The following is a 24,606-nucleotide window of genomic DNA, read 5'->3' as shown; positions in this document are numbered from 1 at the left end:
CTCCAGACCCCAGCCCGCACCCCCCAGACCAAAGCTGGTCTTTTATCATGGAAGTGACAAAGGCCAAACTTAGGCTAGCTCGGCTCTGCAGAGAAATGAAGCAGGAGCCAGGCTGAGAGCCCTATGAGCTCTTGCATCTGGAAGATGATCCCAGGACACAGCTGCCTCTAAGGTAGAGCTGGAACATTAAATGATTTGGGGCCTCTGAGAACCACATTAGACTTCCCCCATAATTCCAACAGAGAGGCAGCTGAGGAAGAGATTCAGCCATTAGCTCACTCTGAGGATTTAATTCAATAAGGGTTCCCTTTAGTAGAGTAATTAGTGTTCTTTAAAAAAAAAAAAAACCCTGCTTTTCTTCAGAATGGATAGGGAAACTTGGTAGACTTGAGAAACAAGACTAAATGGAAACCATCAGCAGAAGGAAGTCTGCATCTAGCCCACAAACACTGCACTTGAGCTACCTCGGACATCTGACTGTTCCACAGACTGCAAAAACTTTGCCTGCTCCTGGGACAAGGATGGGGTACACTTTACATTTGGGATCATATGCTGAAGGAATGCCAACAACCAAATAAAAGACATGTTACATGTATGTGATCCCAGCAAGCATGCCAGTACCATGCAATTCAAACACTATTTAAAACCAGTAGGTCTGGTTTCACCCTCTTTTGCCAGGATGTTATTTGCCTTTGTAGAAATCCTTATTCTCTGCTAGGAAATGCTAAGTTATTTATAGGACTTGTAAGAAAGTCGCTACAAATAGCTTAGAATCTCAACTGAGTGGACTAGGAAAAGGGACAAATCTCCATGTCTTTCCTTAACTCTGCTTTCGCCAACTCATCTGACTAATTCCACAACCAGTTAGATTTAGAAAAGTTTGTGGGGGAAAAGAGGAAAGAAAGGACGGCTACCCCTGCAAGGACCTCATGATAACTGCAGAACCCTGGAACAGGTGGGAATGATTACAGGCTCCATATCTGCCCATCCTTCAGCCTAGGTCCATCCAGCAACAAGTGGCAAAACTGCATCCGCTCTTCCATGCTCCATCTACCACACCCCTGGCAGCCCTCTTTGTGGCCAAGTCTCCCAGAGGGTATTTCATCAAAGAGAGAGGCTTTACCTTAAAACTCCAACTGCAGAGAATGACCAAGAGTCAGACAAAATCAGCCTCATCTCTAAGCACAGAGCGTTCTGTTATACTCACTCAGAGACCTGATGGGAAGCAGATGAGTATGTGGAAAATACATCTTAGAAAAAGATGTTATCCCAGGACCCAGATCATCCCTCAACTTAAGTCCTTGAACACCTGACTTCATTCACTCCACAGGGAGGTTGCCAGAGTGAAGTGGCCCTAGGGCACTGGTTCTACTTCAGCAACCTGATCACTCATGTCTCAGCTTTCAACCAGGATGTCCCGGTTGGCTAGGGACCACTAGTCAAAGAGCCACCCTTCTGTCACAAGAAAAAGAATCCCAAGGTACCCTGGGCCACAGCCAAACTGAGGCAGCCTCAGTCAGCCATCCTGCTATGAAAATTGAAGCGGGACTGTGGGATCCCAATTGTGAGGTTATCAGTAAATTACTTTCAGGATCTTAACTATGCAACCCCCTCCAAATCTTAGAAAGAACCAGTCACTGAGCTGTTCCCTCTCAAAAATTCTGCATCTAGGCAGCATTTCTAGTTCCACAAAGTGCTACGCAATCCTTTTTATTCGTCATTAGATGCTGGCCCATCTTTCAAGATAAGTCCTGGCCTGGTTAAGAAACTTGCAACAAGATGAAAAAAGAAAGGTTCCTGGGGGGATGGGGGGAAAATAAAGGGTTCCCAAACCAGTCTTAGTCCTTTGCACCTGTTCAATACCTTTTACACACAACTCTATCCTTCATGGCCACTTGGGTGACATAATAACTGTTGCCCAAGGCTGCGTAGGGATTTCTCCTTATACTCAAATGAGGCCTGAACAAACAGCACGGCAGTGGCAGGTCCCCTTTTTTTCATGACACATCCCAATAGAGTCCATCACTATACATATTTAAATATAGTGGTACAATATATTTAAATATGGGTGATTAAGTTATCAAGAACTGCTTTGTACTCAGAAGCTCTCTTGAAAAACTCCTCTCAACCAAAGAACAGTGTGCCTGCTGGAGAGAACTATACCACTGGCCACCCCTCCTCCTGGCTACCAGACAGAGGCAGGCTGCTCCCGTGGCTCTCCCTAAGGAGCAGGTGGCTGCTCCCCAGGCCCTTCACACGGTCAGCCTCTTCACATCCTCCCATAGACACAGGGAGCTGGCCTCAGCCCTACACAGCCTAGCTTCTGCCATCTCCAGAAGAAGAAAGAGGTTGTCACAGAGGAAAAAGACTCACTCTTAAAGGGAAAGGTAACCAGCAAAGACATCCACTCTATTCACTTCCCCCTTTGAGTGTACCTCCCCTTTGGCCACACCCCAAGCAGCTGCCTGAACAGAATTTCAGGAGTCAATGAAAGGGCTCATCTAATACAGCGCCTGCACGAATGTGGTTTTGGACAGATTCAATTAATTCTCAGTCAACTTTTGGTCCAGAAACACCATGAAGAAGAGTCCCTATAACATGTTTTGCCCAGAGGGGGCAGGAAGAGACAAGTTGCAAAAGAAATGGGAAACTAGAAAAGACCATCCCCTCCCCAGGGGCAGCCCATCTGTACACAGGTCTGATCTTAACAGAGCTACTTGAGCATTACCCTCAGCTTCCCTGAGGAACTGCTGCCTAAATCTGGAAGCTCTGGACCACCAAGCTCCTCTTAACATCTCACTGCAGGATCCTCCGTGTCCAAGTCCCAGGTCTTCATCATTTACTGCAGTCTTCTTCAATTCTGAGCCAAACCATGGATCTCCCTGACCCTGTCTGCCTCTGTTCTAGCCGGTGACCTAAAGCAAAGCAGCTGCAGAGCCAGAAGCAGCTCTGCATGGAGAAACAGAACTGTGCAGAGTAAGCAGAAAGTTTATCAGGAAAAATTGCTCCGCCAAACTTCAAACGCAAAAGCACTGCACTGATATCAATGTCTGAGCTCATCGGGAAGGGATCAAAAAGAGGCCTCCTCCTCATCCCTTCACAAGCACAACGCTCACAACTTGCTCCCCTCCTAACCCACAGACCCACACCCGTCACTACCCTGTGCAGTCTCGTGCCCTCTGAGCTCCTCCAGCCGCGCGGCTCCAAAGCCTTCTCAGATGCTCCCCAGGCCCCGCCTCGCCTCCCCCATCCCACTTCAGCAGCCGCCCCCCCCCACGGCTTCCCCTCGCCCACTAATGACCCCCTACAGGCGCCCCCTCCTTTCACCACGTTTACAGTTCCTTCTCTCCTATCGTTCCCTCCGCCGCTCCTACTCACACCCCCAATTCACTCTATTCTCCTAATCCCAATTAACCCTTCATTCCCCTCCTCCCTCGCTAACCCTTCGCTACCCACAGGCTTCTTTAACCCCTTTGTCCCCATTCCTAACTTGAGCCTTAACTTCTTCCCTCGCAGCAGAAAGCCCTTCTTCCAAGTGCTTTAACCATTCTCCTTCCCCCTCCTATTCCCGCACAAATGACTTGGCCCCAGCGCTTTAACCCTTCTCAGCCCGCCCCTGTCCGTCTCCCCGCGGCCCAAGGCATACCAGTACTTGACGATAGCGGTAACCTGGAGCGGGTTCGGCTGGTCTGGGTAAAGGCGGCGGCATTCTCCGTAGATGGCGTGCAGTCCCGGGGGGAAGAGCGAGGCGAAGGCCGGAGGGGCTGTAGGGCCAGGGGCCGGGGGCGCGGTGGGAGCGGGGGCGCCGCTAGGCCGCAACTCCGCCATCGGGGAGCGTAGGGTGCTGGGGGGACCGGGGAGGGCAGACGAGGGGGAGAGCACTGACGCGCCAGCAGGCGACCTCCCTGGGTGCGACTCCCGGAGGCGATGGGGGGGGCTGCAGCGAGGTCTAGGCTTCGCGCCTGCGCAAGGCGCACCGTCCGCCCAGGCCGTAGCCGCGGCAGAGACGGCCAGAGGGTGCCTCGGGGGCCGCGGGGCGCTCAGGGGGCGGGGCGCCGGCCTGCCCTATTCCGGCACCCATTGGCTAGTGTCTGTGCCAGTCACAGGTGGGTAAGGCATGAGTTGACAATAGGTCCCGCCTCCCTCTCCCAGGGTTGCGGGGGTGTCCCAAGGCTCTTGGCCTCCCCCTAGTGTTAGGAGGAACCCAGGTTTAAATAGAGATATAGGGGCATCGTTCTGAAGTGCTAGGGTCCCATGAAAGCACTGGGAAGTGCGCAAAGGGCTTGTCACTGTTATGGTGACACGCTGCTCAGAAGGATTTAAACATATACTTGCCGGGGACTTCCCAGGTGGCGCAGTGGTTAAGAATCCGCATATTAGTGCAGCGGGCACAGGTTCGAGCCCTGAACCGAGAAAATCTCACATGCTGTGGAGCAGTTAAGCCCGTGCGTCACAACTACTGAAGCCTGTTCGCCTAGAGCCCCAGCTACGCAAGGGAAGCCTCCATTCGCCGCAAGCGCAATGAAGACCCAACACAGCCTAAAATAAATATTGTTTAAAAACCTTAAAAAAATGTCTTACAATGGATTGATTCATTCGGCCATGTAGCGTTAGTTTTAATAGATTATAAATGTAAATGTTTCCTACCGTCTTTGAATATCCATTGACCGTATTGACTGACACTAACACCGCCAAATTCGGGGGTCATATGTTGAAATACCTATTTTGGAGTTCTGTTAGAAAGTAGCAAGACTTAAACTAGGATCAGTTAAATAGACATGGTGATTATTTATTTTTATTGGAGTATAATTGCTTTTCAATGTTGTGTTCGTTTCTGCTGTACAGCAAAGTGAATCAGTTATAAGTATACGTATATCCACTCTTTTTTAGATTTCCTTCCCGTTTAGGTCACCACAGATCATTGAGCAGGGTTCCCTGTGCTAAACAATTGTTTCTCATTAGTTATCTATTTTATACATAGTAGTGTATATATGTTGATCCCAATCTCCCAATTCATCCCACCCTCCTCTTCCCCCCTTGGTAACCATAAGTTTGTTCTCTACATCTGTGACTCTATTTCTGCTTTGCCTATAAGTTCATCTGTACCATTTTTCTAGATTCCACATATAAGCGATATTATATGATATTTGTTTTTCTCTTTCTGACTTCACTCTGTATGGACTTGGTGATTATTTAATACATGGTTAAAATGACATGGTTAAGATGACAATCTCTTTTTTGTTCTGTTTTAAGCAGAGGTATGCAGGTTGCCTTGAGGAACACCAATATTCATTATCTACTGTGAAGCTGCCCCTCTCCATTACCTTTGACTCTCTGTAACTGGGAAATGTTTTAATTCCTAAGACACCAGGTTGGGAATTATTTTCCTGCCTACAATAACTTTTCATACAGTAGTGTCTTCCACTCAGTGATCTTGAAGAAATTCCAAGAGAAAGGGATAGAAGAGAGTCCTGACTACTGCTGCTATTAACTAAAGGTTCCCTGCAACTTGAAGGGATAGAGGAAATAATTTAGAGAAAAATGCACTGGGCTCATTAGAAAACAGTGACACATAATCTCTCTTCACTTCCATTTTCTCATCCATCAATGTCAATTCTAAATCCCCATGAAAATTAAAGATATACTGTTACTGAAGCTATTAGATGAACGATGTTTTAATGACCAAAAGATCATCTATACCAGTAGTTCCAAATGCCAGTCTTCAGACCAATGTTAGCATGTTGCCAAGTTTACACCTATCCAGGAAAAAACGAGAAAATCAACCAAAATGTACTTTTTTTTCAAAAAAAGCAAATTTTATGCAATGTAAATTATTTTCCTTTGTTCTGGGAATAGGTTCCTCCCCATGTGTATTAAAATTTCCTTTTATTAGAGTGTGATGGTAATAGATGTTTAGAAACTGTTTATTTTGTAATAGATGTTTATTAATGTCTTATAGACCCATATGAGAACATGGCAACCTCAAACTGTCCAGGGTAGGGAGTGGAAGGACTCATCTGTAAAATCCAAACATCCATGAGTTACTCATCAATCCAAACCGAACTACAGACAAGTACTCAGGACTACATATTTCAGCATGCACTGCGAATCGCTTCAAAGGGACTACATATCCGGGCATGCAATGCAACCATCAATCGGCGTCCCCTTCTACTTATCTACGGAGACTACAAAGCCCAGGGTACTGTGCGTCGGAAACGCGACGCCCCGTCCCTTAAACTAGGCGGGCCTCCGAAGCCGCCTGGATGGCTTACTCAGGTGCAAGGCATGCTGGGTGTTGTAGTTCTTCGGAAGCGAGGTCGGGCCGCTCCCTGGCCGCCCTGTACCGGCGGCTAGACTGCGCATGTGTGTCAGTGGCCTTAGCGGCGGACCAGGCTGGCAGTTCCTTCCTCAGAAGGAGAGATTCCTCTGCCATGGAGTCCTACGATGTGATCGCCAACCAGCCTGTCGTGATCGACAACGTGAGTTGCATCCCCCTAGCGGGGCTTATGCTCTCCTCCCCGAAGGGATCGCTTCCCGTGTTTCAGTCTGGGCCGCCGGCTCTTTGTCACTGGCCCGGCCTGTCAGGCGGGTTCAGCCGCCGCCGCCTCCGTCCTCCCCCGACCCGTAGTCCGCAGACAGGGCGGCCAGCCGGCCAGCAACCATAGGATGGAGAACCTTGGGATGGATAAAGGGAAGGGTTATAGTCCAGGCAGGGTCCTTGGGCCCTTGGCTCGAGGGGCCTTAACCGCTCTGTGAGCGCCCGGCGCCCGCCCCTCCCCAGTTTCCGATAACTCTATTGGCTCCTCTGGCTCTCCATCTTGACCAATGACCCCGCCTCTGGGCCTTGCAGGATGAGGGCAGCCCTCTGCAGTGATTGGCTCGCGCCCCTGTCGTTCTTCCGGGCCGCCATAGTGTTTCGCCTCTCTAAGGGGCGGGGCGGTGCACGAGGGCTGTTGGGATTGGTTTCTGGGACTCCCAGTGGTGCGGCCTGACTGGCTAGGGCCCGCCTGCTGGTGGAGAAGGGCTAAGTTCCCTTAGATCCCGAGCCGGCCGGGAGGCTTGGCGGTGTACCTGGGTGGGGCCCGACAGTCAGGTGCCAGAAATGGGCTTAGGATTTCAGTTTTTTCTGTGATTATAAATTACAGAGTTAATAAAAGTCGAGAAGAAAGGAGAGTGACAAAGCAAGCAGGGAGGTACCTTCCTCTTCGGAACGCCTAGTTTCTGGGGGAAAAAATTACTAAACATAATATTTGCCAGGCGCTCTAGCTCTTACATGGGGGTTTCACATACATTCGAACTGGATCCTCACAAAAACCGGGTGAACAGTTGAGGCAGGAATTTTGGTCCTCGTTTTACAAGTGTGAAAACTGAAGCGCGAAGAGGTAAAAGTGAGCCCAAGGTCGCACAGTATAGGTGCCCTAAATCCGGTGCTTTATCCATTATTCCTCTTGATAGTACCCCACGCAAATGCATCAGTAGTGACAAATGGAAAGCTCTTATTTTTGGCGGAAGGAGGCAGTTGTTAAAAAAAAAATGGATTTCTGTCTTCCACTCAAAGGTTTGGTCTCACGGAGATTGGTTGCTACCTTTCTAATCCCCTTCTAAGTCTCTAAATCCCTCCATTGAGGAAAAACTGACAATTCTGTCTTAAAGTGACTGTCAGATTCGCTCCGTTGATTCAGCCCTTTGGACCTTGCGCACTTGCAAGGTCCTTTCATTTGCATCATCTCATTTAAGCTTCAGCACTGATATGTAGATAGAACTTGAAATATGCAGAAAAGTGAGGCTTGGAGAGGTTAACTAACAGTATTCAAACCACCTGGTTTATGAATTAAGGATCCAAGACTCAGATTGAGATTGGGTTCCAAATTCCTCACTTTTTCCAAGGAAAGGTGCTTCTTTGGTTAGTTTTCCTTCTCTCCAGGAAGGAGGTTGAGCTCAGTGAGACATCTCATGTTGGGGAGCAATTTTTTTTTTTGTCTGCTTCATTAGACTGTTAAACCCTGGTGGGAAAAAAAATGGTATTCCTTCGTTTTTCATTACTCTCTCTTTCCCCACCTCCCTCCCACATACAGTATCTAGGGCCTGACACCACTATGTGCACATTGGATTTTTAATTTTACTGATGGTGGGGGGATAAATGACTGAATATCTCTATCACGGTAATAAAAATGTCCCTAAATAAAGAAAGGATTGTGGGGAATGGGGGGAGCCTAGTTAGTTTCTGTACAGTGTTGAGTAGGACTCCTTGTTCTTGATGTTGATTTTCAGAGAACACTATTTCTGTCTTCAGCCAGTTTGTGTGTGCTTCATCTGCCTTTTTCTTAAGTTTTAAAAAGAAAAAAAAAAGAAATTAGCAATCTCCTGTTTTCATCAGCAGTGCAGAAGGAGTAGTCTGTCCATCCCACCAGATCCTTTGCTTCTGGATTTGTCGGGCAGCAGTTCTATCTCCATCCGCTTTCTTTAATGTCACTTAAGCGAAGCCTCTTAGTTCCTTCTTTCTCTTTCTTGGTAGTGTATTTGAAATGCATCAAAACAGTGGTGCATTTTCAGTTTTAAGTCTTAAGGAATAGACTTGCTTTTTTCTGGGAAAACATTTCCTTTATTATGCCAGCAATCCCACCAAAAGGTAAAATAGGAGAAACTTAAGTAATTTTCCCACTAGGATTTACTGAGCATCTGCCACAGTTTTAGATATGGGGCCTCACGTAGTTCTTGCTGTTTGATATTTAGAGAGTTTTGTTTTGTTTGTTTCAAAGTGAAAGATGGATAGGAAAAATCATTTGAAATATTTGAGCCAACTTTATATTTTGAGAATGTGTCTCTAGCAGATTCAACAGCTCCATAGCTTACCATGCTGCCACAATTTTATTTCTGGGCTAAAGAGAGTGTAATTAGGGCTTCCCTGGTGGTGCAGTGGTTAAGAATCCGCCTGCCAACGCAGGAGACACGGGTTCGAGCCATGGTCTGCGAAGATCCCACGCCCGTGTGCCACAACTACTTAGCCTGTGCTCTAGAGCCCACGAGCCACAGCTACTGAGCCTGCATGCCACAACTACTGAAACCCGGGCACCTAGAGCCCATGCTCCACAGCAAGAGAAGCCACCACAATGAGAAGCCCATGCACTGTGACGAAAAGTAGCCCCCGCTCGCCGCAACTAGAGAAAGTCTGCGTGCAGCAACACTCAATGCAGCCATAAATAAATAAATAAACAAACAAACAAGCATAAGTCATTCTTCCCAAAGGCATATCATAGATAGTAATACAAGAAAGAGGAGGACAGCTCCCAGGCCACATTCTGAGGTCCACAACACTTTGATTAGAATACTATGTTTATTCTGAAGCTCAAATCTTTGTGAAGATCTCGAAGGTTAAGTTCTTTCCTAAAATGGATCAACATTCTGGTCAATTTTAAGATTGTCTTCGTGACCATACTGTGTGGGCCTAAAGGCAGGAACAATACCAGATCTTTACAGGTTTTTCAAGCTAAGAATTTAACTGTTTGGGGGGAACGTTATGCTGCTTCAGCCCCCTTTTTGAAAAGTGGGATACTTTAAACACACAGAAAAGTTCAGAGAAGTATATAACAAGCACCCATGTAGCATGTCTTCCACCCAGATTTAATAAATGTCATTTGCCATATTTGCTTCATATATTTTTAGGAAATAAAACGTTACAGATATAATTGAAGCCTCTTTGTACCCATCTACAATCCCATCCTTTCTTTCTGGTCCAGACATAACCCCAGAAGCAAACCATCATCATAAAATTGATGTGCTCCTTTCCATCCATGATTTTATGGACACATGTATTTTATAATGTGTGTGTGTACAGTATTTATGTTTTGAATTTTTACTTAAGTGTTATCATCTTATTTGCCAGCTCTCCTTATTATAGAAAATTTCAAATATAAACAAAAGGAGGAGGACTAGTATCACAAACATCCACATATCCATCACCTAGCTGAAATGGTTATCAACTCTCGGTCAATCTACATTCCCACCCACTTCCCTCTTCCACACTCTTTTATTTTATTATTTATTTATTTATTTTTGTTGCACCAGTTCTTAGTTGTGGCAGGCAGGTTCCTTAGTTGTGGCATGCATTGGGGATCTAGTTCCCTGATAAGGGATCGAACCCTGGCCCCCTGCAGTGGGAGTGCGGAGTCTTATCCACTGCGCCACCAGGGAAGTCCCCACACTCTTAAAAACATAACCAAGGGCTTCCCTGGTGGCGCAGTGGTTGAGCGTCCGCCTGCCGATGCAGGGGACACAGGTTTGTGCCCCGGTCCGGGAAGATCCCACATGCCGCAGAGCAGCTAGGCCTGTGAGCCATGGCCGCTGAGCCTGCGCGTCCGGAGCCTGTGCTCCGCAACGGGAGAGGCCACAACAGTGAGAGGCCGCGTACCGCAAAAAAAAAACAAAAAACATAACCAATATACTATTATCAAACCTAATAAAATTAATAATAATTCCTTAATATCATCAAATATCTAGTCAATGTTCAAATTTCACTAATTGTCTCATTTTTTAAAACAATTTGTCATCAGCTCTTTTTTTTTTTAACATCTTTATCGGAGTATAATTGCTTTACAATGGTGTGTTACTTTCTGCTTTATAACAAAGTGAGTTAGCTATACATATACATATATTCCCATGTCTCCTCCCGCTTGCATCTCGCCTCCCAACCTCCCTATCCCACCCCTCTAGGTGGTCACACAGCACTGAGCTGATCTCCCTGTGCTATGCGACTGCTTCCCACTAGCTATCTATTTCACATTTGGTAGTATATATAAGTCCATGCCACTCTCTCACTTTGTCCCAGCTTACCCTTATCCCTCCACGTGTCCTCAAGTCCATTCTCTACATCTGCGTCTTTATTCCTGTCCTGCCCCTAGGTTCTTCGGAACCATTTTTTTTTAGATTCCATATATATGTGTTAGCATACAGTATTTGTTTTCCTCTTTCTGACTTACTTCACTCCGTATGACAGACTCTAGGTCCATCCACCTCACTACAAATAACTCAATTTCGTTTCTTTTTATGGCTGAGTAATATTCCATTGTATATATGTGCCACATCTTCTTTATCCATTCGTCTGTTGATTGTCATCAGCTCTTAAGATCTGCTGATTCACTTAAGTTTAAGGGACACTAGAATTAGCTGAGGAAATGGAAGTCAATATATTTATGTAACACCGTCACTTGTGGTGTGACTTTCAGGCTGTTGGTTATACAACTGCAGCAAGAATCCATCCGTAGTTTGACGGAGAGAGTGAAGAGGAGGTGGCTTGCAGAAATAATCTCACTATTCAATTATGTATATTTTGAGAGCCACGGATGTGCTTCACATCAAGCTAGAAAGCATGTCTAGAACAGGGGTCTCGAACTCAATGCCTGCGGAGGCCAAGCAGATACATTAAAAAAGTCGTGGGGGCCAGGGGGAGAAGGTAGCCTTAACAACAGTGCGAGGAATATGAAAGGTGCGTTGGGCACACCTGACCAAAGGGCCAGCTGCTTCTCATTTCCAGCCAGTTGTCCCCATGTAGGAATGCAGACCCAGTGTTGCCATATCTTCTGATTTTTCAAGAGAAATCAGAAGTATTAAATTTCATGTGCAATCTCTAATTTTTTAACTGTTAGAAGTTAATGTAAAAGTAGTTTGTGGTCTATGGAGACAGAAAGTAGATTAGTAGTTGCCTAGGGCTGGGGGTTGGTGGTGGTAAGGATGGAGAGTGGCTGCTAATGGATATAGCGTTTCTTTGGGGGATGATGACAAAGTTTTAAAATTAGATTGTGGTGAATGATTGTACACTCTGTGAATATACTAAGAACCATTGAATTACACACCTTAAATGGGTAGATTGTACGGCATGTGAATTTTATCTCAATAAAGTTGTTTTTAAAAAACTACCTTGTGGGGGACTTCCCTGGTGGCTCAGTGGTTAAGAATCTGCCTGCCAATGCAGGGGACACAGGTTCGAGCCCTGGTCTGGGAAGATCCCACATGCCGCGGAGCAACTAAACCTGTGTGCCACAACTACTGAGCCTGCGCTGTAGAGCCCAAGAGCCACAACTTCTGCAGCCCGCGCGCCTAGAGCCCGTGCTCCACAACAAGAGAAGTCACCTCAATGAGAAGCCCGCGCACCACAACAAAGAACAGCCGCAAATAGAGAAAACCCATGTGCACCAACAAAGACCCAACACAGCCAAAAATAAATTAATTAATTAATTAAAAAAAAAACTACTTTGTGGGCCAAACAAAATATGTCTTTGGGCCAAAATGGGCCACCAATATCCTAGAATCTGAGGCTCCACCTCTCAGCGTCCTCTTCCCACTGGTAAAATGTCAGACAGCTAGCCTCCTTCCCAGCACGTCAAGAATAATCAGTGCTTAGGATAAGGTTGCCCAAGCCACAAGGCCTATAGCCAGCAGGTACTGGGAGAGCCTTGCTGAAGGATTTGCTATTTGTTTGCCTGCATCAGAAGGAGAATTGTCAGTGGTGGCTGGCAGCAGACTCGAGTCCCCAAAATCAAATGTTTAATGAGACTACTTTTTCAAGTAGCTTCTAAAAGGCATTTGTTTACTTGGCTTTGCCAGAGTGAATAACAAAGAGAGTGGCAGCTCATTTGCCAGGTATACAGTTCCTAGTTACAAATACTGTTAAAGAAATTGACATGACCCTGAAGAAATTGACATGCCCCTTTTATATGCTCTTATGGTATGGCTTGCGCAGAATAGAGGCAACTCAGCCGGCTCCCCCATCCCCACACATTCTTAACCCATTCTTCAGCTGGCCTGCCAGCAGCTCGTGGAGCTGCAGGGACAAGCTGGGTCTGGTTCCACCCTGTGCATCATTCCCAACCCTGCCTTTGCCTTCCCTGTACCACCTCTGCCTGGGGCTTCTGGCATTCCAGCTGCTCATTAAGGTTCCATACTTTAGGCTTCATCAGCTCAATCATTTGAGCTTGGTTTTCATTTTAGTCAACCAGCATCTATTCACGTACCTTGCACATGTGAGATACTGCTGATATACAGAGTCTCTGACTTCAAGGAATTTGCGCTGAAAAGAAACAAAAGTGGAAACCATAAATTCGAATAGAAGGCAGAATGAGGGAACTTCCCTGGCGGCCCAGTGGTTAAAACTTCGCCTTCCAACGCAGGGAGTGCGGGTTCGATCCCTGGTTGGGGAGCTAAGAGCCCACATGCCTCATGGCCAAAAAAAACAAAACAAAACAGAAGCAATATTGTAACAAATTCAATAAAGACTTAAAAAAATGGTCCACATCAAAAGTATATATATATATGTTTTTTTAAAGAAAAGCAGAATGAAATTTATGCTACCTAGTAAAACAGGTAATGGTGATTTGGGGAGATAATAGGAAGAGGATAATTAATTCCAACTGGGGATTATTCTTCAGGAGCAAGGCGGTGGTATTTGAACTGGGCATTTTATTCTCTTGCCGGGAAGGATGGAGAGAAAGAAAAGAACCTAACATCTTAATCTGCTTTGTTACTCAGCCTCCAGTCCTTTTGCTAGTAAACTCAAAATCAAATATCCAGGAAAATCATCTCTTAAAAATATCTAGGAACTTTCCTGGCGATCCAGTTGTTAACACTCTGCGCTTCTACTGTGGGAGGCACAGGATCAATCCCTGGTCAGGGAACTAAGATCCTGTATGCCACGTGGTATGGCCAAAAAAAAAAATCTGGAGTCTGAAACACAGACTCTAGATTACTTTTCTTGTTTTCAACCTCTACCAGGAGATCCAGTTAGTCTGCTGGCATCACCACACCCAGATGAAGGCAGTGGGCAATTATTGGAAGCTTGAGCTCACAAGTTCCCAGAGTTCTCTTGTACAGTGTTCTTTTCACTAGCTGTGCTGCTGTCCCAGGGCCCTTGGGTTTGCAGTAAGATAGTCTTTTCCTCCTTCCCGGTCTTTGAGCTCAGTTTACAGCTGCACCTTTTCCAGGCTCCTTGCTGTTCTGCCTAGGCCAATGGGTTTGCACATTGTCTCCTGTTTTTTCTGTTGGCAGAGGCTCCTGCTGTCTTAGAGAACTGGCTTGCCCTGCTCTCCTCCCATACTGCTTTCCCTGTCCTTCAACCACTTCTTACCTCCTCCCTCTGTCTTGCTACAATCAGGTACCAGGATGACCCATCTCACCCCACCCCAGCCCCTGCCCTTCTCCTATAGAAGAGCAGAAATAAGAGACAGAGAGGGATCCAGGGCTGTTGCCAGGAAGCCTTTGGTACCAAGGTAACCTTGGCTAGTTAGCTCTCCTGATGTGTTTACTGCTTGCTGTGTAGGTCCTGGAAATATCAATATTACACTCGCCCCAGGAGAAGTGGTCACCATGCAGCAGGAAAAGGCTTGCCCTGATTACACTTGCAGCTACAAAGTGTGTTGGGGGGTGGAAGGACGAGGGTATCAGGTGTGGTGGCAGAAGAATTAAGAAGGAAGAAAACAGGGTGAATCTCAAGCAGTATCAGGCCTTGACATCTGTCCTGCGTGGAGTTGATGTCCAGAGTCAATGTTTACTTTGGCTGGGCCCGGGTGGTACCAGAGGTGATGGTGGGAGACATCAGATTCTTCTCAGACAGAGCTTTAGGGCTTTCCTGCTGTTTACCTCAAGAGCCCAACAAGTAAAGCAAAGCATAGTGAAAAAACAAAACAACAACCACAAAGCATAGTGGTCTGCCCCTGTAGTCAGAACCAGACGACGTGTGTCATATTGGAGTTAACTTCAAGTATGGCAGCGCTCGTGGTGGTGTCTGTCATAGAGGCCTTGGAAGGCAGGGATAGTCTGGGTCTGAGCTGGGAAAGTAGGTTAGAAGCGTTCCACGATGGTGTAACAGAATCATGAGCTCTTCCCTCCTTGGTTATATTCCTAAACTTGGCTGCTTTGGTGCTTCTAGTCACTTTCCTCTTCTCTCCTCAAGAGTTCTTTTTTTTTTCCCTTTATTAATATTAATTTCCCTTTTTAATTCCAAAAGTAAAACATGTTCAATGTAGAAAAGTCAAAGAATACATAAAAATCAAATAATATTCAGAGTATGCAGTAGAAATGCCCCTCACCACCCCCAGCCCCACTGCCCTCCCTTTGGTGTGTGTTCACTGTTCAGATTCTCATACCAGTGGATATAGTATACATAAGTATAAGGTCTCTCTCTTTAAAGTAAAGGTGGAACCATATTATACCTACTGTATGATATATATCTCCTCTTGTTTTTGTGATGTTGTGACTTCTCTTTCTCTCTCTCCTCAGGGATCCGGTGTGATTAAAGCTGGTTTTGCTGGTGATCAGATCCCCAAATACTGCTTTCCAAACTAGTAAGTCATTCTGTAGCTTAGTCAGGAGCTCGGGAGGCTTGTCAGCTTCATTATGGTGTCAGCCCTCCATCTGTTAGGGAGAAAGGATCTCTCATTTGGGTCAGTCTTGGTACTCAAAACAACAAGCGAGGGACAGGAGCTGGCTTTTGGAGTAAGCAGACAGTTGCCTGCAGGGTACAATCCGAGAGGTGAATTTTTTTAAATTTGATTTTATCTGATGCCAAAAATGTTATCATTGGTGACTCATTGCTTTGGATGACAGTCTCTTCATGGAACCCTCTTCTTAAAATTCTCCTATCACCCAGGATGGGGTTAACATTAAACCATACCTACCATCCTAGTGAGAATGAGTTTTTGGTTTTTTTTATATAAGTTTATTTATTTTTATTTTTGGCTGCATTGGGTCTTCGTTGCTGCGTGCGGGCTTTCTCTAGTTGCGGCACGAGGGCTTCTCATTGCAGTGGCTTCTCTTGTTGTGGAGCATGGGCTCTAAGCGCGCGGGCTTCAGTCGTTGTGGCACGTGGGCTCTAGAGCGCAGGCTCAGTAGTTGTGGTACACGGGCATAGTTGCTCCGCGGCATGTGGGATCTTCCCGGACCAGGGCTTGAACCCGTGTCCCCTGCGTTGGCAGGCAGGTTCTTAACCACTGTGCCACCGGGGAAGCCCAAGGATGAGTTTTTTTCTCAGCACTTTCTTCCTAAGGCAGAGAGATTGCAGGCAGGAAAAGGGCGCGGGTGCCTGGGAAAGGGGCTCAAAGCAGTAGAAAAAGGAAGAAAGACCATCTGTCAGTTACAACATCACAGTTTTCCTTAAGAGGAGGCCTGGGCAGGAGGCTAAGGAGACAAAAACTTTTTGAGCTAATCGATCTAAATGAATTCTTGTTTCCCTGTCTCTCTTGATCTGCATATATAGTGTGGAAAAAGAAGAACTAGAGGTATTGAATCCTCCAGAATTTGTTTTAATAACTTATAAAATAATATAAATATAATAAATATATGAAATACAAATGACTTAAAATAATAAATACAAAAAAATAAAATAATACATGTTTATTATAGAAATTGTGGGAAGTGCAGAAAAGTAGAAAGAGGAGAATCAAAATCAACTATAATCTCATTCGTCAACAATAATCACAGTAGAATTGAGTATATTTCTTCCCATCCAAGTACGTGCATCAGTACATCCTTCCCGTGTCCTGTCATGTGTTGTGTCATGAAATGAAAAGTAATGGTCCTCCCTGCTCTCTTTTGTAGTGTGGGCAGACCCAAACACGTTCGTGTCATGGCAGGTGCCCTCGAAGGCGACATCTTCATTGGCCCCAAAGCGGAGGTAATCCCCAGTCCTACTGAAGAAGCCTCAAGCCAGCAGGGGACCTTCATTGTTCCCCACTCGGGCAGTGTCCCACAGTGGGACATGGCCTCGAGTAAAAGGAGCAATTTCCTCTTGAACTCTCCCCTTTCACTCTCTCATTCTAGAGAGAGTAAACCTACTTGGTTTCTTTCTCCCAGGAACAACCTCTGGTTTTGGAGAAAAAATATCTGGAACCCCACTTTGGGAAATAGAGACCAGTCTAGAAAAGAGGGCTTTCGCCTTCCTTCTGTACTCTGTCACTACATTGCCAATGATTAAGTTGACTGGCTTCGTTATTTTTTTGGCAGAAGTGATTGGGGGGAGATTCTAGCTGGGATACCCTGGGGATAAGTTAATTAGCACAGTTTGGCAGTTAATTAGCACAGTTTTCCTCAGGCAGCTTCTAGAAGCAGAACAACAGAATCATTGTTGCCAACCTTGGTTGCAAACGCCAGGAGATTGTGTCCTGAAACCAGGCAATGAGGAGGGTGCCACCCAGCGGCCCAGGGAAATGCAGAAGCCCTCTGCTTTGCCAGCTGGTTGGGCACTGAGTACAGTTCGCAGCATACAGCTTAGAGACTTGGAGGCTGGGTGGCCCGCCCTTAGCTGTGGTTGAGGACTGCAGGCCCTGGAAGAGCAGGGCCCACCTGACAGCCCTGCTGAGAGGCTGGCTGTTGCTGTAAGTGCTGCTCTCTGCCCCCAGGAGCACCGAGGACTGCTCTCCATCCGCTACCCCATGGAGCACGGCATCGTCAAGGACTGGAACGACATGGAGCGCATCTGGCAATACGTCTATTCTAAGGACCAGCTGCAGACTTTCTCAGAGGAGGTGAGGGTCCTATGTTCAGGGTGCCCCTGCAGGGTTTGCAGAGCAGGCAGAGCCCCTACCCCAGAGATGAGGCGGATGACGATGATAACTGCCCCGAGCGTTTGAGTCTTATGTTCTAGGCACCAGGCCATGTGCTTTCCAGACATGTTTGCATTTAATCTTCACAGCATTCCTATGAGATACAGGTAGTATTATCTCCATTTTATAAACAAGGGAACAGAAGGTCAGAGAAGCCAGGTGGTGTTTTTAAGATCACCCAGTGAATAGAGTAGTAGAGCTGGGATTCAAACCCACGTCTTTCAGACTTCAGAGCCTATACTCTTTACCTTCTAAGAAAGGAAGTCTCAACTCAGAAACACAAAAGGAAGGTGCATACTAGGCTTATCAGAATTTCCAGGGGAGGGATATGTTCCATTTTTTAAAAGTACAGTCAATATTGAAATTTAATTTTCTATTTTGAAAAAAATTTTTTAACTATTATTTTTATCTTAATAATTCCAAATTTAGAGTTTAGCGAAATCTTGACAACTGGAGCTATACAGTAGGTACAAGGACCTATATAAGAATCTTGGAAGACAAGGAGGGGAGTAAGGGATGAGGACAGAATGAGACTTTAAAGGGGGTGTGAATTTAGAAAGTTGAGAAGCTGACTTGGGTGGGGATAGGTGACAAGCCCAGTTTGTCCTTTTTTGGAGAGAGGCTGACAAAGGTCGCCTGAGCTCTCCAGCCAGCCACACAGTACTAACGAGGGGTGGGAATCTGGCCTCGCCCTGATTGCCGTCTGGGCATCTTTCACCAGCATCCTGTGCTCTTGACGGAGGCGCCTTTAAACCCACGGAAAAACCGGGAACGAGCTGCTGAAGTTTTCTTCGAGACCTTCAATGTGCCAGCCCTCTTCATCTCCATGCAAGCTGTGCTCAGCCTGTGAGTAGCAGCTGGCTGGCTAGCCTGGCCCCTTGTGGGGAAAGCAGTCCTTTGGCAGAGTCGAGGCTGCCTCTCCTTTGGGTTGGTTCAGAGTCACCTGAGCATCTCTGTCAGGGAAGGTTGGATGGTGGGAAAGACAGCATTGAGGCTGTTTCCCAGTCTCGTAACTCCCTGCTGGTTTGGTGCCAGAGGCTCTCCACTCAGCCTGCTGGGAAGGCCATGTGCTGCAACAGCTCTCCCTGCAGGCCCCTGTGACGACTTCGGGTATTATTTCAGGGCCTACTTGTGCCGGGTGCTATGCAAGCCTGGTGATAGGGTCGTGATGAAAACACCTCTCTGTTCCCTGTTCTCACACCCCCGTCGTTCTGTCATGCTCCCAACCTGCCTCACACCAGGGTTAGGTATATTGGCGAGATCGTACACTGGTGACCTACAGATGGCATGTGTTTGGCCCCATTAAAAAATTGTGAGCCAGCATTTAAAAATTAGGACATTTCCTATCAAAATCCAAATTTCCAGCTTCTCTGAAAAATGGGAAGATCTGGTCATTGCTGGGCTTGCACTCCTCTAGAACAAAAATCAGCTGGAGCTGAAATAAAGTAGCAGCTGCACTTTAGATAGGGTTTGCAAACTTGACTTCACCACAGTCTCTCCATTGCCTGTTGTCCTCCCAACACGAAGGCCAGTTGCTATTTATGAAACATTGTGGGGTTTTCCCCTCATATCACAGAAATATATGTCTGTACCCTTGTCCTTACCAAAAGAGAAAATACTAAGGACAGACCTAGAGGGCCATGTGGGAAAAAGCTAGTTTTTTATGAAAGTGAAGATATTATTTTCTTTTACTCATTCACTTTTCCTGCCTGACCCTTGTAGGCATTTGAGTTTTGTCCTCTTGTCTAGAGAGTAAAAACTGTCCCTCAGGCTGGGTCCCTGAAGCAGTTGAAGGCCAGGCCATCTCCTGCGGTTAGAGGGCCTGCTCTTCTGGGGGTTGGGGAAGCAGCTTGGAGAGACTCAGCCCCTTTTCTTCAGACACTACAGGCTTGCTTGCTTCAGTACTCAGGCTGCCTTCATACTTAGTCCAGTCGAAGGCTTCTGGAGAAGGCAGGCCCCAGCTTTAGTTTAGCTGACACTGAACTCTAGCAAGAAGTGAGTTTCTTCCCCGAGTGAGGAGGCAGGGGTTGGTGATGGTTTGCCCCCTTTGCTTCAGTTACGCCACCGGCAGGACCACGGGTGTGGTGCTGGATTCTGGGGATGGCGTCACCCACGCCGTGCCCATTTATGAGGGCTTTGCCATGCCCCACTCAATCATGCGCATCGACATCGCTGGCCGGGACGTCTCTCGCTTCCTTCGCCTCTACCTGCGCAAGGAAGGCTATGATTTCCACTCATCCTCCGAGTTTGAGATTGTCAAGGCCATAAAAGAAGTAAGTGTTGCCCCCGTGGGCCCAGGGCTGGGAGAGGGAATGGGATCAGCAGCCAGGACCTCCGTGACCTGAAGTGAAGAGCGGCGAAGCTCCTGTCCTGGGGATCAGGCTCTGCCCTCCCCAGCCAGGCCTCCTGGCAGCTGTGTGGTCTCCAGCTGGGTCCCCTGACCCTGACGGATTCACCTTCCAAAGTGCTGCCATCTTGTGGTAGAAAGGGAGCTGCCTCTATTTCCTAAGCTGGGTGATGAGCACACCCATGCTCGTTTACTTAATGCTTTTTATACATTACGTTCAAATTACATACGTTCTTTTACATCCTTGAAGAAGTCAGAATACTTTTTTCTTTTTTGGTAAAATGAACCCTCCTGCCACCTATAGCTCTAGGAGACCTCGGAGCTGGGTAGGCGGTACCCAGAACCGTATGAGTAGTAGGAGAAAAACACCCGAGTCTGCACTAAAATTAGGGTGTGGTCTCAGACCCAAAGCCAGAAAGCTGAGTTGCCACGCTTGCGCAGCAGGAAGGTGGAGCAGGTGAAAACGATATCCTAAGAAAGGGCAGGGAGATTTCGGTCAGCCCTCACTGGGTGGCACTTAGCATATGCAGCTCTAACGACCTTTAGGGCAGTCACTGCAATGGGCAGATTTCTGCAGCAGCACATCACTCCTGGGGACTTTGACTGGGTAGGCGCCAGGCTTCCTGCCTGCCTGACTTGTGCTTGGTTCTGCAGAGAGCCTGCTACCTATCCATAAACCCCCAGAAGGATGAGACGCTAGAGACGGAGAAGGCACAGTACTACCTGCCCGACGGCAGCACCATTGAGGTAGGTGTCCGGACCTCTCCCCTCAGGCCCCCCAGGCCCCAAAAGCTCTGGGCCCAAACCAGACTTCCCACGGGCAGGCTGGAGTCAGGTCCTTCACACCATCTGCCTGGAGCAGCATAGCTCTTGAGCCGCAGCATCTTCTGCAGAGCGAGGTGCCAGGGACTTTGCTTGTCCTGTGTGGAGGGGAGGAGGCACCAGAGGCATCTTCCTAGGTCGGAATGGGACTAGGAAGGGTGAGGTAGAGTGCTGTCCTTAACCACTTAGGCACAGTGTAGGGTGAGTTCCATCTCCCTGGACCTCCATTGATAGGAAGAAATTTCGACAAATGAATGAATCCATCTATTAAGTCTCTGGCCGGCAAGTGCCAGAGCTAGGATTACACACAGGAGCTTCCTCTCTGTAGTTTCCCAGGAGCCCTGTTTCTTCCTTTTTGTTCCCCGGAGCCCTCTCTTTGTTCTTCTTTGTGCCCTTGACGTACAAGGTCTTGCCTGAGCGTGGCCTTCCTAGCCACCTGGTTACTAAGCCGTGGGCAGAGGGCCCTCTTCCATTCCCACTCCCAGAGGGACCTCAGCCCCCACCCCAGCCTAAGACGCTTGCGGCCTCTCCGCAGATTGGTCCTTCCCGATTCCGGGCACCTGAGCTGCTGTTCAGGCCGGACCTGATCGGTGAGGAGAGCGAGGGCATCCATGAGGTGCTGGTGTTCGCCATCCAGAAGTCTGACATGGACCTGCGGCGCACACTTTTCTCTAACATCGTCCTTTCGGGAGGCTCCACCCTGTTCAAAGGTTGGTCTTTGCTCTCAGCGCCCTTCCCCAGGAAGCTTCCACATACTGCTGGGCCCAGACGCCCAGAGAATTGACATGAGATTCTCCTTTCCTGCCCATTCAGGTTTTGGTGACAGGCTATTGAGTGAAGTGAAGAAATTGGCTCCGAAAGATGTGAAGATCAGGGTAGGAGCATGCTGGGGGCGGGGCCAGGGGCTGGGTGGAACTGAGCCTCCCAGGATCTGGAGGGCCATGTGGCGTGGCCTCCCCTCCTCTCTGCCCAAGTTTTTCGGGCACCGCCAGATGGCTCCCAGCTTCTGCTCTGCCCCTGAAGCCCACCAGAGGGGAGGACCCCTCTTCACTCTCCGTCTTCACAAAAGGGGGCAGTTCTGATACCCAGATGTGGCAGGGTGCTAGGCTGAGGGCCCCACACGTGGTCTTTCAGGGAAACGGTAACACTGACAGGAGACTGACTTTGACTGCTCCCCTGTGACACAGTCTAACGTCTCAGTGACTGCTGAGGAGAGCTGGCCTGCCTAAGGGGGGATCCTGAATGGAGGAGGGTGGTTCTTGCCGTACAATCTGCTTCCCACCAGCCCCCGATGGAGCCAAATCTTGCCCCCAGATAGCCCCAGCTTCCCTGGGAGCCATAGATACTTAGAGATGCCAGGAACCTGTTTCTTCAGATGAGCAGGCTGGCCACAGTACCCCCCAGAGAGGCCACAGGGTCCAGCAGGGACATAACTTAAAGACTGTTTTATGAAATATATCCACTGAAATGTATCCACGTATCCACCGGCTCTCACTGGTGGTGAGAATTGGCCATAAAGGTGAGTAGTGGCAGGGAAAGGGAGAGGGGAGGATGGACGTCTCAGATTCCTCTTTCCACCCACCCCTGCAGATATCTGCACCGCAAGAGAGACTGTATTCCACATGGATTGGGTGAGTAGCTCTTCTGGGCATAAGAGCGGAACAGGAAGCAAAGGCATTGATTACCCCTCACCACCCCATCCCTTTAAAGAAAAGCCTGGTCTGGTTTGGCCCCAGGGGGACTGGCTGGCTCCATGAGTACCCACTCCCCTTCTCTGACATTGTTCCTTTGGATTCCCTCCACTCCAGGGGCTCCATCCTCGCCTCCCTGGACACCTTTAAAAAGATGTGGGTCTCTAAGAAGGAATACGAGGAAGACGGTGCCCGATCCATCCACAGGAAAACCTTCTAATATTGGGACATCATCTTCACCTCTCTCTGAAGTTAACTCCACTTTAAAACTCGCTTTCTTGAGTCGGAGTGTTTGCGAGGAATTGCCTGTGTGTATGAGTGTGTGTGTGGGTGTGTGGGTACGAGTGTGTGCGCATATGCGAGTGCCGTGTGGCCCGGGGATCCCAGGGATCCCGGGGCCCAGAAAGGACGATGAACTACCCACGATGGTGACGGCCTGAGACCTGGGGTTGACCACTAACTGGCCCCTGACAGGGAAGAGTGCTGGCAGAGGGCCCTGCTCCGTCAGCGGGGTCTTTGGCTGGCTGTGTGGGACTATGTTTACTACCACAGGGAGACAGAGAGGGAGGTAAACCCAAGCCCCAGGAGACCTTGCTGCTGCCCATCCTAGGCTGGGCCAGCCCCACCCCTACCCCACCCAGGGTGCCCTGCGGCCCAAGGCAGCTGCTGCCTCCCCTTGCTCATCATTCTGCTCTCAATGCCTCTTGATCACAGACTGAGGGCCAGGGTTGAGTTCTGTCTGGTTTTGTTGCAGTTTGGGTTTAGAAAGCTGGAAAAGCACTCCAGGAGCGGTTACTGAGACTTCGGTATCAGGAGGGGGCAGGATGCCCTCATCTTCACCTGGAGACCAGGACCACACTGGGCATTTGAGGAGGGCAGGAGTAGTGCTACTTCTGATGGGTGGCAGAGTTAACACTCTAACCCCCAACCCCCATCCGGGGATCTCGGGAGAGTTTCAGGAGCCTGTTGGCCCCAGGCCCTTGCTTTCCATCCATCCATGGGCAAAGCCATCTTCAGTTTTATTTATTGAAGTGTTTGTTCAGTACAGGGACTGGAGCGAGGGAGCTCACTGCCTCCTGCCCGCCAGTCACCCTGTTCACACTAACGTTTACAGCACCTAAGCTTAGCATAGCATCCAGGGCCCCGCCACTCCCTGCTAACGGTGAACTGACAGTATCCATAGGCCTCAGGACCATTTGGGATCAGAGGCTACACTCAGAGTCACTCCAGCCTCTTTCTTTCTCCCTCTTCCACTTGCTCACCACCCTGGAATCAACAGGCTGGTTGCTGGCTGGATTTTCTGAAACAGGAGGTAGAATCACCCTTTGGCAGAGGCTGCTAGCAAAGGAGGGGTGCTGGGGATCCAGCCTCCTTAGGACTGGAGAAAGAGCTGCGATTAAGTTGCCTTTTCCCACGCTAGCTGACCCAGACAGCCCCCTCTGGGCTGATTTGTGCCATTCTTGTCTTTGCACTTGTTTGGTTAGGGAGGGGCCAGACCAGAGTGCCAGGAGCTGATGGGCTCGGGCTCAGGCTCACCTCCTCTGGTCCAGTGGGGCCAGGTGCCTACCCTGGACTGGGCTGGCCTGGCAGTGGTCCCAAGGCTCTTCAGGCCAGATGGTGCAAAGCTGGGGCTAGCAGATATTCACCGGCACCCTCACCTGTGACACCAAGACCTGCCCTGATCCCAGATTCCAGGCAGTATTCTCCCCCATGCCGTCCAACGACCAAAGGCCCTGCCAGGTGTGGGCCACAGCAGCAGGTGTGTGTGAAAGCGATGTGGCGACCCACAGACTGCAGTGTGCTTAACCAGCTCACCTCCCCCGCCCTTAGCCCAAGCCTGTCCCTCGCACAGCCTCGCACAAACCACGTTGCCTGGTGGGGCCCAGTGTACTTAAATAAACTCGTTCCAATAGACACATCAGCTGGGCCTCTGTCTGTAACCAGTGCAGGGTGGGAGGAGGGAGAAGCTGTGGGCCCGGAATCTGAGGCTGTGACTGGGCCTAGTCTGTCCTCTAGAGGGCACTGTTGCACCAGCCAGACTTGGACTGACCTTAGCCCAAGCCCCAGCCTGTCAGGTGGACGCAGAGAAGATGGTGTTCACAACGAAGCCCAAAGACCAGGTCAGGAATGAAGGTCCCAGGCCTGTGCACATGCCCAA

The 24,606-nt window shown here is 48.4% G+C and overlaps 2 protein-coding genes across 7 annotated transcripts in view; one reads left to right on the top strand and one right to left on the bottom strand.

Annotated features, from left to right (window-relative positions):
• The window catches only part of SUFU (SUFU negative regulator of hedgehog signaling), a 108,952-nt gene extending 104,944 nt beyond the window's left edge, over window positions 1-4,008 (bottom strand). For all 4 annotated transcript variants that reach the window (XR_009536224.1, XM_060127103.1, XM_060127104.1 and 1 more), the window contains exon 1: window positions 3,647-4,008. Coding sequence is in view for 3 of the 4 variants with exons in the window: in XM_060127103.1 (XP_059983086.1) it covers window positions 3,647-3,828 (182 nt within the window). In the remaining variant the exon portion in view is untranslated. The remainder of the gene's footprint in view (window positions 1-3,646) is intronic.
• A 2,311-nt stretch (window positions 4,009-6,319) lies between these two features.
• Window positions 6,320-24,362, top strand: ACTR1A (actin related protein 1A). Of its 3 annotated transcripts, XM_060126685.1 has the most exons (12): window positions 6,404-6,479; window positions 15,268-15,332; window positions 16,390-16,496; window positions 16,585-16,660; window positions 17,385-17,510; window positions 18,310-18,434; window positions 19,645-19,861; window positions 20,590-20,682; window positions 21,293-21,467; window positions 21,571-21,632; window positions 22,348-22,388; window positions 22,566-24,362. In XM_060126685.1, the coding sequence occupies exons 4-12, from the start codon at window positions 16,613-16,615 to the stop codon at window positions 22,666-22,668; spliced, it is 990 nt and encodes a 329-aa protein (XP_059982668.1). In that variant the 5' UTR covers window positions 6,404-6,479; window positions 15,268-15,332; window positions 16,390-16,496; window positions 16,585-16,612; the 3' UTR covers window positions 22,669-24,362. The 3 variants fall into 3 exon arrangements, with proteins under 3 accessions (XP_059982666.1, XP_059982667.1, XP_059982668.1); XM_060126683.1 differs by lacking the exon at window positions 16,390-16,496 and having other exon boundaries at window positions 6,320-6,479; XM_060126684.1 differs by lacking the exons at window positions 16,390-16,496; window positions 21,571-21,632 and having other exon boundaries at window positions 6,320-6,479.
• Window positions 24,363-24,606: the final 244 nt, after the last annotated feature.

Source organism: Lagenorhynchus albirostris, chromosome 16 (genome assembly GCF_949774975.1).
Source record: "Lagenorhynchus albirostris chromosome 16, mLagAlb1.1, whole genome shotgun sequence".
NCBI lineage: Eukaryota > Metazoa > Chordata > Mammalia > Artiodactyla > Delphinidae > Lagenorhynchus > Lagenorhynchus albirostris.
This window is presented reverse-complemented; position numbering and strand designations above follow the sequence as displayed.